Source organism: Sabethes cyaneus, chromosome 2 (genome assembly GCF_943734655.1).
Source record: "Sabethes cyaneus chromosome 2, idSabCyanKW18_F2, whole genome shotgun sequence".
Lineage (NCBI taxonomy): Eukaryota > Metazoa > Arthropoda > Insecta > Diptera > Culicidae > Sabethes > Sabethes cyaneus.
This window is the reverse complement of record NC_071354.1, coordinates 197078906-197091228: the sequence shown is the minus strand read 5'-3', so window position 1 is coordinate 197091228 and position 12323 is coordinate 197078906. Positions and strand designations below refer to the sequence as shown.

At 44.2% G+C, this 12323-nt stretch overlaps 1 protein-coding gene across 1 annotated transcript; it reads right to left on the bottom strand.

Annotated features, from left to right (window-relative positions):
- Positions 1 to 5087: 5087 nt before the first annotated feature.
- On the bottom strand, positions 5088 to 11938 carry LOC128736523 (uncharacterized). Its single transcript, XM_053831006.1, has 3 exons — positions 11930 to 11938; positions 6133 to 11193; positions 5088 to 5315 (listed from the first exon to the last, which is right to left on the bottom strand). Exons 1-3 carry the CDS (start codon positions 11936 to 11938, stop codon positions 5088 to 5090), a joined length of 5298 nt encoding a protein of 1765 aa, XP_053686981.1.
- Positions 11939 to 12323: the final 385 nt, after the last annotated feature.

Sequence of the window (12323 nt, the reverse complement as noted above, 5' to 3'; positions counted from 1 at the left end):
ATAACGCGTACCTTTCGGCGACATCCGGTTGCTTCAGTCGCGCTAGATTATACCGTGGCGGGCGCCGGTATCATAAGTTGTTCACAACAGATAGTTTTGGTGAGGTGAAGGCTGTGCACGTTAATTATGCTAAATTTAAAGAAACGGCCTTGATTCTTAATCTGCACATTCGGGGGCTGATCGGCCACCATCCAATCACCCGCTTCTACATCTCGCCCACCACTGTGAAAGCTGTGCCCCGCTCGGGTGTGTTGCCGCAGCTCTGGTAGATGGTATGACCATCTCTATACGTACGTGCCATCGTTCTTTTCCAGCATACCTCCTGCAGCGCTGCGACGTCGAACTTGCGGATCTTCTCTTATTTCGAAAGCACGTACTTACGAGGAAATTTCGAGACCGACAATTCCATGTTTCTAATTTCCAATCGTTAATCCGTTTTCGTCGCCTGGGTCTTTGCCGATTGTTCCGATTAGAGTTATTATTACTTACGGAGTTCATTGCAACGGAGAGTTTTCTGCGCATCGTAACCATCATTGCTTTGATTTTTAGTGGTTCAGACTTGCAAATCCCGCAACCAACCCCACAGTAACGCCGGAGGGCCAACGTAGCTCGAAGGAGCCCTCCTTCCCTGTCTGCATACGACCTTGGCTTCCTCCGGGGTTGGTTACCCGATCTCCACCGAGGTTGCTCGTATCCCGGCTGGTACCACGAAGAGGTAGGGGTAAGAGTTGCTGGGTAAGAGGCTGTGGAACACTGTGGGGTCTATTTTATGCCCAGTGCGCAAGGCACCGATGGTACGCATTACCCAGCCGTTTAACAGCCAGATTACATTTATTGTAAATAATTTGTAAACATGAAACATTAACCAGTAAGATTAAACCATTAGTCCTGAATTGTTCTAAAATTATTCACTAAGTCAAGCTAAAACTATATTAATTTTATTTTATCAAACTCTTGTTATGGAACATATAATCGGACACTAACCATTAAATTTTGACTGTTTGGCCAATACATCGAGGTCATCGATCTTGTCAACCGGTAAAATATAAATAAAAACACAGCAAAACAATTATATTGATTGCTATTACAAAACGAAAACAGTTGGTAGAACAGTGCAAAACATCCATCCACCGCACCGATATAGCAGCAGATGTTTATCGGCATCGATTGCTCCGGAGTCCGAACGATCGGTTCGGTTCGTCCGAAGATCGTGAGAGAATTTTCTGCGTAAAAATCAAATGAAGCGGCATTTGTCGACCAAAGGGGGACAACATGCTGCCGCCATATATCAAAAATCTGTTCCCCAGCATATAAATATTGGGAAAAGGTCAATGAATGCCTTTTTTCCTTTCTTTTCGACGACTTTCCACGCACGCATCGCAATGCAACCAGGGGCAGTGCTACTAGTTTAATCGGATGAAATGAATATAACGTGAGGAGAATGTAGAGTTAAATTACAATCTATTTTACTAATCGTATGTTTTTAACAAACGGAAAAAAATGACGGTCCTATAACTTAGCTTACAGAAAACAAATCCGGGCTGCTAACTCCATCAGAATGGCAGCACGTACAGCTGCCGGTAAACAGATTGCGACACATTCATTGTAGCAATTTTTCGGCAAATTTCGAAAGAGGGACTCATTGAAACTCCATGGCATATTTTTCTTTTTACCAATCATCTTACCAATGCGGAAGCAATGTACGGTCATTAAATGGCATTTGTGGCTAAAACAGATTTCCGAAAAACCAGAGATTTATTTTTCTCTTTTGTTAAAAAAAAATAATTAGGTAACTTGCAAGTGGCTACCATATGACGATTTTTGCGGTGTAGTATTTTTTTATTCCTTGTTTTGCTCTTTTTCTGATGATAAAGTAAGAGTATAAATGATCACATTTGATTGGTAGCGTATTTGGTAACGTGTGAAATTCACTTAGATGCTGTCAGTGTTTGCGAATTCTAATAAAAAACTAATTTTGGCCTGCATGTTCAGTTTTTTCTATATGTAAGAAGTATGCGCCAGCTTTTTGATAATACTTGTAGAACATGGGATCAAACAGGTAGTTAACTAGAATTGTCGAGGATAGACAAATTCATCAATTTTGGATTCGAAATTGTTCGAAAAAAATGATGATAGTTAAATTTATCAATCAACAGCAAAAACTTATTTGAAAAACTTTAAACGGTTGTTAAGTATGTTCCAATACAACATAATACAATTACAGCTTCATGAATGTATGAATCACCTCTGAACATTGTCAACATGACAGGCATGTGGTAAAAGCCAATGGGATGTCTATCCAACGTAATTCCAGCTAAAACACCGCCTTGCATTGCATGGATGCTTGCTCAGCGTGTTAATCTTTTGATAGATACCTATAGGAAAGCTTCGTTTAGATCACCGCATGATTCCAATGAGGAGAGAAAATGATTATCTACCGATTACAAAGCTGTGAACAACAGCCTAGGCGCACGTAATAAAACTGTACGAAGATACCACGGTCTGCTGCCGGATTTGGTATCCTGCTGTTCGAAAAAGCAAAACATGAACCGGGTTTACTGACCAGCTAACTGTCAGCAGTAAGAAGAATAGTTTGAAGTGCAATCTGGTGAGTATCTTACAGTAAACGAAGAATAAAATTTTGTCCTATCCTGGGTTTAGTTAACACGTTTGTTTGTTCTCCCAAACGCCACCTGTTCTGATCATAGTTTAACCGGAATTCGAAATGATCAGTGTTAGTTTCTAACATCGATCTTTGACACGTAGCTTCGCTGCGCGACAAACCCTCCTTAAGAGTAATTTAGACCGCTCAACTTTTTAAGCGTCGGAAAAAACTATAAGTGACTAACTAAACAAAGTAAAACTTTCAGCTTAGACGACTTGAAGACGACCCCCCTTTATCGACAGACGTCACAGCCGACTGACAGAGTACAAGACAATTACGGAGCTAGTGAAACGATCCTACTGACTCTATCTCTTGGATCGCCCCTAACACCCACTGCTCTAGCATCCTCGACAACATCGCTCACTCAACAGGTCTCGAAATTGTCGGCCTCTGTCGGGCTCTTTGCTCCATACTGTTTTCGCTGATCTATCATCCGGCATCCTTGCTATATGGCCAGCCCACTGTAGCCTGCCCTGTTTTATTCACCTTGCAATATCATCCTCTTAGTTGGTATACCGCCTGTGCCACACTTTTTCATCTAATTTGCCACCAAGAATTAATCGCAGGATCTTACCCTCAAAAACGCCAAAAGCTTGTTGGTCGGTTTCTTTCAACGTCCATGCTTCGTGACCGTAGAGCTCCACCTGGAGAATTAGCGTCTTAGAGCGCGAGTTTCGTACGGATCTGCAGGCTACAGGACCTCAGCTGGTTACGTAATCTATAGAAGGTCCTGTTGACAGACACTACCTACCTTTTTTCACGGCTCACATCGTTGTCACAGGTCACCAACGCACCAAGGTAAACAAATTCTTCGACCACTACAAAAAAATCTCCATCTATCACCACCACAGTTCAAACACCCTAACGGGTACCACGCTCTCTACCAGCCACCATATACTTTGTTTTGAAAGAATTTATGATAAACTCCATCCTCGCAGCTTCCTTCTTAACCACTTCTCCGTGTACCGCTTCTCTGTACGCCTGCGCTTCGAATAACACCTTCCGATGCAATATTGAACGGTAAATTCGATAGTCCGTCACCTTGCTTCAAACCATCGAGCGTCACAAACGAGTCGCGCTATCCTGACGCTTGATTTCGAACCATCAAGGATAGCACGTATCAGCCTAATCAGTTTTGTTGCAAAACCATGTTCAAGCATAATCCGCCACAGCTTATGCTGGGGCAGAAAGCCGCATTGCAATATTCCCTGGCAGTTAGCTTCTATTGTCCTGCCGAATCTAGTCGCAAAAAACTATTGTCCGTTCGAGCGAACGGGATACGCAGGAGCTATTGTTTTGAATGTGGAAGAAATCTATTTACTACAAGTGTATAAAAGGTGTTCAATAAATAGCAATCAGTATTCAGTGCACTAGCAGCCACCGCCGCTGGCGGATGGTTGCCGTCAGACAATCCAATGTTTTATTTTACTGTGTGAAGAAGCCAGTCCCGTTAGTAACCGGCCTACCCTAACAACGATCACGAACAGCTTATTTCGTTTAACTGAATCGTTCATCACCTTGAAGTCTATAAACAAATGGTAAGTTTGCAAGTTTAAGTCCCGGAATTTATCGAGAATTTGTCGCAAAGTGAACATTTGGTCCATCGTGGAACAAAAAAAAGCAAAGCCTTGGGCTTAAACGTCTTTTCTAAGACTTGACCCTTCTTTATCGACCGACTTCACAGCCGGCTACTAAAGTTCAGGACAGTTACGGGGCTAGTGCAATAACCCTACTGACTATATCTCGTGGAGCATCCCTCTCAAAAACCGCATAGGTTTCGAGCAACGGCCTCTGTCTATTAAGGAGGATACTGGAAAGAATTTTGTATGCAGAATTAAGGAGAGTAATGCCTCGATAATTGAATGCAGCAATCGCCATTCAATGAGTTGATAAACCTCTCTTTAAATGGGGCGTCTGATAGTTCCTCCTCAGTCTATATCTGATGGATTGCATACAGCGGCTTTCAAAAGTTCGGCGGTGCCGTCCTTTCCATTTGCTTTGCCGTTTTTCAGCTCTCTAGTTGCTTTTTATCCTCGTCCAAAGTTGGTGCATCCACTGCTTGTCAATCATCCTCAATCGTCATCCTGTTTCTGTTGATAGCTCCATCTTGTTCATCATTCAACAGTACATCGAAATGTTGTTTTCAACGCCTAGCCATCTCCGATCTTTCGTTAATCCGGTTGGCGCGGTCCGGTTCCTGAATACGTTGATCGTATTAAAGAAGCTTCTCCTACCGTACCTTTTGAAGCAATTCTCCGCCTCCGCAAGAACGCGATCCCAGTGCTGGTGTTTCTTACGACGGTGAAGAAGTCCCTTTTCGGCTGCTCTAGCATCTCGGAATCGCTCTCTCTCTACTCTGGCGTGTCACAGTTGCAGTCAATATGTGACTTCTGGTTCCATTCTTCTTATCAGTCACTCGCTATCACTCTGCATCAAACCACTCACTAGAAATGGCTGCGACAGTAGTACCCAACATTTCTCGCGCTTTAGTACTGATCGCATCGTGGACGTGCTTCCACTGCTCGTTCAGGTTCTCTACAACTCGTTCACCGATCCGCTCATCATCTTTCCGACAGTACTCTACAACTCTTTCGTAACTCTTTCCGCTGATAACCGCCGCCTGTTCAGCCGTATCATCCTCGTTTGTGTCCTATTGAACACGTTGAACAGCAGGATACAAATCTTACTTACTGCGAGTTAGTTGCCCGAGTCGTCGTTTGGTCTTCGGAAGGACCGCATATCTGCGACACCCGTAAAGTGCCGACCATCAACCAGAACGCACCAAACGTTCCGTCGGGCTCACTTTGGTACTGGAAATAGGGTAACCAACCTATTTTGGACCCCATCAGCAGCTGTACATAATTTGGACACTTGCATTTGATTTTGCTGTAAGTGTCCATGTTAATTTCCCACAGCAATGAAAGACGATTTCCGAGTTCGTAATCTGTTCCGTTGTATTGAACGAGATTTTAAATTCCTAGTAAATAACAAATCTATCAGTGATAGTGTATTTTGGATCAAATTGAAACTCACGTTTAGTAAACCTTTCTGCTACTGAAAATTCCTTGTGGAATCGATGTCGCCTCAAGCCGCATGAACGCCTAACCTGAGGTATGATTTACAAAGATAGCATGTCAGTCTTTGTTCGACAACAGATCCATCTCCGATTTACCTGCCTTTTCACGCTTAATCTGCACCTCTAACTATCTCTACCTTTAACCACCTTTAACTATCCGTAATCTCTGCTTTCTACTTTAATCTGTATCACTAATAACACTTTAAACTTCGCAAAACTATTCCTTCTTTATCAATTTATTTTCCCATATGGCTACTTTTATCCTCTGTCCTTTCTTCTAGCACTTTTGTTCGTTTTTTATCTTCTCAGTGTTGCCTGAATAAATATTCCGTTTGCCGAGCAGTGGCGTAGGTTGTTCGTTGCCTAACGGGGGCTCGTTTGGAGCGCAAACGCTTGAGTTTGTCACACTCCCCCCCGGTGAATCTATCCCGTTGATGTGGTTCGCCTCATATCGCTCTAAACGCCCATCCGAAGAGTCGCCCCGCTCCGTAGACGTAATATCGAGAACCGCCAGCTTCACGGCTGGACGTTCGTATAGCCCCTTGCTAGTCTGAACGGTAGCCCTGCGCACCTGTCCATCGCGCTGCATAACATCGATCACTCTGCCTTTAGGCCAACAGTTTCTAGGAAGATTAGGGTCAACGATTACGACGATATCTCCAACCTGGATTGGTTTAACCTTCTCGTGCCATTTCGAACGTCTGGTGATCACCGGCAAGTATTCCCGAAGCCACCTTTGCCAAAATTGGTTAGCCATTACTTGCGACATCTGCCAGCCTCGCCGAACCATCGCCGCACTGTCGTCACATAAGCTCAACGGTTTCATGCCTCCCGATGACCCAAACAATAGATGATTTGGTGTCAGTGCTGGTGCAGACTCCTCGTCAATGGGAACGTATGTGAGCGGCCTTGCGTTCAGCATACTTTCGATCTCTATGAGCACATTGCGAAGCTCCTCATCGTTAGGACGTTTGGTTCCTAAAATCTCTATCAGGTTCCGCTTGACGGCCTGAATCAGACGTTCCCAACTTCCTCCCATGTGTGGGGATGCCGGAGGGTTGAAAATCCAGGCGGTGTCGGGATTAGTGAACTCGTTGATTATCTCTTCTTGGTTGATAGCTTCTAGTGCATGGCGTAACTTCCGATCCGCTCCCACGAAATTCGTACCTCTGTCGCTATAGAAAGCCAACGGAGGGCCTCGACGGCCAACGAAATTCCGGAGTGCCATAATGCACGAGGTAGTGCTCAAGGAACATGCTACCTCTATGTGTACCGCCCTCGTCGTTAGACATGTCAACAAGACCCCCCACCTCTTTTCTACTCTTCTACCAACTGTAACTTCAATAGGGCCGAAGTAATCGACCCCCACATGCGAGAATGGTTGCGTATACGCCGCCAATCGTCCTGGAGGGAGAACTGCCATCTGAGGTGGCCGTGGAACCGCATCTCGGTTTTTGCACCATTGACAATTTCTTCTAGCCTTCTTAAACGCAACGCGGAGACGAGCTATGGCGAAACGCTGCCTCATCTCGTTGATGGCTGTTTCAAAGTTTCGATGATGGAATTTCTGACGGTAGCTGATAATCAGTAGACGTGTAACAGGATGATCTACCGGCAAGATTATTGGATACTTCTCATCTATGTCTAGGAACTTACACTCCTTCGCTCTTCCCTGCATTCTCAACACTCCATTATCATCAAGGATCGGGCTATATTTGAACAACACACTGTTTTTTGGTATTTTTGTTGGTTGATTGCTTTTTCGACCCTTTTCCAATATTGCGATTTCGTCGGAATATACATCATGTTGAGCTAAGCGCAAGTTGTACTGTTCGGCTCGCTTGAGTTCTTCTGACGTGAACGGTGAACAATTAATGCTTTGTTTCTGCAAACGCAACTTCCAATTTGACACAATTCGAAAGACACAGGCAGTAACACGAATTAATTTCTTCCAGCTACAATATTTATGTGCTGAAATTAGTGGCTCCATTACCAACGTATGGAAAAGTACGCTGGGCCGCAGTTCCTCCTCAGTTGCAGAATCATTGAACGGCATTTCTGGCCACTCTGTAACACCTTTCCACAGAAACTCCGGTCCCTTGTACCATCTGCCATTGGAATTCATATCCGGTTGTCGCTTCCATCTCGTACCGTCGTCCGCAACATTACATTTTGTGGGTACCCATTTCCAGTCGTGGATTTCGGTAACCTCCAGGATTTCGCTCACGCGGGCCGCAACGAATGGTGAATAACGTCTCTGGTCGCTTCGTAACCAGCAGAGCACATTTCGGGAGTCAGACCAGAAGAATCGCTTGGATGGTATGACTGTTAACCCTGCAGTTACACTTTCCGCCAATCTGGTCCCGATAATAGCTGCTTGAAGCTCAAGACGCGGAATCGACATGTATTTTAAAGGGGCTACACGCGTTTTGGCAGCTATCATTGTACACTCAACTTCACCGCTCTCCTCGAATCGCAGGTAAACGACAGCGGCCATACCGTGCTCGCTAGCATCCACAAAGCAGTGCATTTGCAGCGTATCAAAGGCTATTATGGAAGTCTTCTGGCGATAGCATCTCGGAATACTCAAATTCTCCAGCTCGGGCAAAATCGTCACCCAGATCTTCCAGCTCTCAAATTGCTTAGTTTCGATCTGCTCATCCCACTTTACTCCCGTTCGCCAGATGTCTTGTAGAGTGATCTTAAGGTGCATCAGGAACTGTGAGATCAAACCTAGTGGATCAAAAATACTCATCAGAGTCCGCAAAACCTCACGTTTCGTTGGTCGACGACTACCATTAAGCAGGTCTTTATCGATGCGCATGCGTGACAGCTTGTACGTGAAACAGTCGATTTGAGTGTTCCAAAACATTCCGAGAACCTTTTCGGTCGCAAGATTTGCCTGCAGATTCATGTTCTTCTCCTTGACCGTTGGATGATTCAACGCAGCTAGCACACGCTGGGAGTTTGATAGCCAGTTTCTAATTTCAAACCCCCCTTGCGCGTGGACGAAACGTACCGATTTGGCTAATTCAATGGCTGCTTCTTCAGTCTCTTCACTAGCCAACAGATCATCCACGTAATGTTTCGAGATCACTGCCTCCACAGCACGCGGATACTCAGCCTTGAACCTTTCTGCATTCCGATTCTTGATGAATTGCGCTGTGCTAGGCGAGCTACATGCACCAAAGGTCATTACTCGCGTTATATACACTTTCGGCTCCTCGTCGCAACTATTCCGCCACAAAAAACGCTGGCACTGTTGATCTTCAGGACGAATGAGTACCTGGTGGAACATTTCGCGGATGTCTCCCACCACCGCAAAACGAAATTCCCGAAATTTGAACAGCACAGAGGGTAATGACGCCAGCTCATCGGGACCTGTCAATAACGCTGAATTTAACGATACTCCGTGCACAGATGCGGCCGCATCCCATACTATTCTGACTTTCCCCGGTTTATTTGGATTGAAAACCGGGAAAACTGGGAGATACCACACTCGGCGATATCTTTGTTCCATTTCGGCTACCGACAACTCGCGGATGTAGCCTTTGTTGCGATAGTCATCGATCTTGTCTTGAAGCGCTTGAGCTAGCATTTGATCGCGTTCCATCCGTTTTTCAAGACACTTGAATCGACGAATTGCCATTGGTCGACTATCCGGTAAACGGATGTCTTCGAAACGCCACAGGAGCGCCGTCTCATACCGGCCGTCAATGAGTTTCGTGTGCGTCTGCAAAAGCCGAAGAGATCGTTCAACATCATCCGATACTGAAGCTCGCTCTTGTTTAGCTATTCCAATGCTTTCCAGCGAAAAATAATCTTTGACAGCACGATGCAAATCATCATCAAGTCGTTGATTGCACTCGCACACATGATATGTATAATGAAAATCGGTTTTTGGTTCCAGCTTGGTGTATCCTCCGTATACTGTCCAGCCGAGCAAAGTTTTTACCGCAATGGGTTCACCCTGTTTTCCTTCTCGACTTTTTCGAACCAGTGTTATATTTGCATGTTTCAGTCCGATCAGTATTCGTGGGCGAACATCCTTATACGAGTGCACGGGTAATCCTGCTAGGTAAGGGAAACTATTTGACAGCCGCTCGAAGTCCACTGTTTGTTCTGGGAGCTGCAATGCGTCTACAGTGCGAACATCTTCCAGACAGAACCTTCTACCTGAGCTACCACTAATTTCGATATCGATACAGCGTGACTCACTCTCATACCGATGAGTTCCGCCGGTCCATTTTAGGCACAATGGTTTCGTGCTTCCACTGATCCGCAAATGGTCTGCTATTTCGCGATCAATTAACGACAATTCCGAACCGTCATCCAGGAATGCATAACATTCTACTTGCCGATCCCTTCCATATAGCCTGACTGGTAAGTAACGGAACATTCTACCACCCATTGTGGACAAATGAGTGTGCACGCTATGCTCCTGACCTTCGATTCCCTTTTCTGTTTCGTCTGTAACTGAAAACACCTTGTGTAACAGCTCATGGTGCTTGAAAGTACAACCCTCCTTTCCACAGGGCTGAGCATTACAAGCTCCTTTATGTTGCCTAAGACACCTACGACAGATTTTCAGGTTCTTAACTGCTGACCACCTCTCTCCGTACGAAAGTCCCAGAAATTTACTGCACTTGCTCGCGTTTCTACAGGAATTCTTACAGATTGGGCACATCTTTGTAGATTCCGAATCGGCTGTTCTTGCTTGATTGTCACTATTGGCCCTTTGGACTGAAGCTTCAGTAAACGTGTGCTCAGAGTGTGCGTTTATGTACGCTTTACCCTTTCTATTGCTTACATATTCCTTTGTCTTAGAGGATTGAATGTCCGATACTAAGCAAGCGTCCTCCGCAACAGCATAGATCCATTCGTTGAATGTAAACAAATCCACTTTTCTTATCGTTTTCTGATATCTTGCCCAATCCAACCTGATCGAGGCCGGAAGTTTTCCGACGAGTTCTTGCAACAGCGTCGCATCACGTTTGTATTCCTTGCGTCCACATACGTCGATAGTGGTACACAAATTTTGCACCGCCAAGGCAAAATCAATTAATTTGTCCATCGCCTCTGCTCTTACTGGTGCGACAGACAGCACTTTCTCTCTCAACACTCGAATGATACAGTGTGGCTGACCAAAACGCATCTTCAGTGTATTGATAGCCTTCGGGACCGATGCAGGATGCATGAGGAAACTTCGGACCGCAATTAGCGCATCGTCCTTTAAACAATTCCGAAGCCGAATCATATTCTCCTCCTCCCTGTAACCACACATCTGTGTAGTGCTTTCGAACGTTGATATAAAAATGGGCCACTCCTCCGGATCGCCACCAAACTTCGGAAGATCACGAGGAATAACCTGACGGGCGGCTATCTGATCGTGAGTTAGGTTTGCCCGAAAATGAGCCGTTGAATGATTAGCCGCAGACACACGTTTGTTTATCTTTTTTGGAGTTGAAAAGGTTAGGCGTTCATGCGGCTTGAGGCGACATCGATTCCACAAGGAATTTTCAGTAGCAGAAAGGTTTACTAAACGAATTTAAAAGATGTTAATTTCCCACAGCAATGAAAGACGATTTCCGAGTTCGTAATCTGTTCCGTTGTATTGAACGAGATTTTAAATTCCTAGTAAATAACAAATCTATCAGTGATAGTGTATTTTGGATCAAATTGAAACTCACGTTTAGTAAACCTTTCTGCTACTGAAAATTCCTTGTGGAATCGATGTCGCCTCAAGCCGCATGAACGCCTAACCTGAGGTATGATTTACAAAGATAGCATGTCAGTCTTTGTTCGACAACAGATCCATCTCCGATTTACCTGCCTTTTCACGCTTAATCTGCACCTCTAACTATCTCTACCTTTAACCACCTTTAACTATCCGTAATCTCTGCTTTCTACTTTAATCTGTATCACTAATAACACTTTAAACTTCGCAAAACTATTCCTTCTTTATCAATTTATTTTCCCATATGGCTACTTTTATCCTCTGTCCTTTCTTCTAGCACTTTTGTTCGTTTTTTATCTTCTCAGTGTTGCCTGAATAAATATTCCGTTTGCCGAGCAGTGGCGTAGGTTGTTCGTTGCCTAACGGGGGCTCGTTTGGAGCGCAAACGCTTGAGTTTGTCACAGTCCAAATTATGTACAGTTGCTGAGGGGGTCCAAAATACGTTGGTTACCCTAGTCATTTCTCTAGCTACGACAAAGTTGTTAAGTTAACAAGTTAATCTCAAACCATAGTTTGTGGTAAAATAGAGGTTTTCTCTACCAGTGCACAATAGTCGGAAAATTGCGATTTTTGGCCAAAATTATTTTTTAGTTCCAAATTAATTCTAGATTATTTTGGTTACAAAAGAAATGATTTAAACTTATAAGAACTCACATTTAGGGTGATTTGGGGAAAAATGATCAAATGTTTCCGATATAAATATTTCTTTGACAAAAAAAAATTTCTTGCTCGCGGGGATTCTCCCATTTTCTCATTGAAACTCTCTTCAGATACTAAATAAATTTAGTAACAAAGATAATCAAATTTGTTGGAAGAGTACTTTAAAGATTTGCTAAAAATATGAC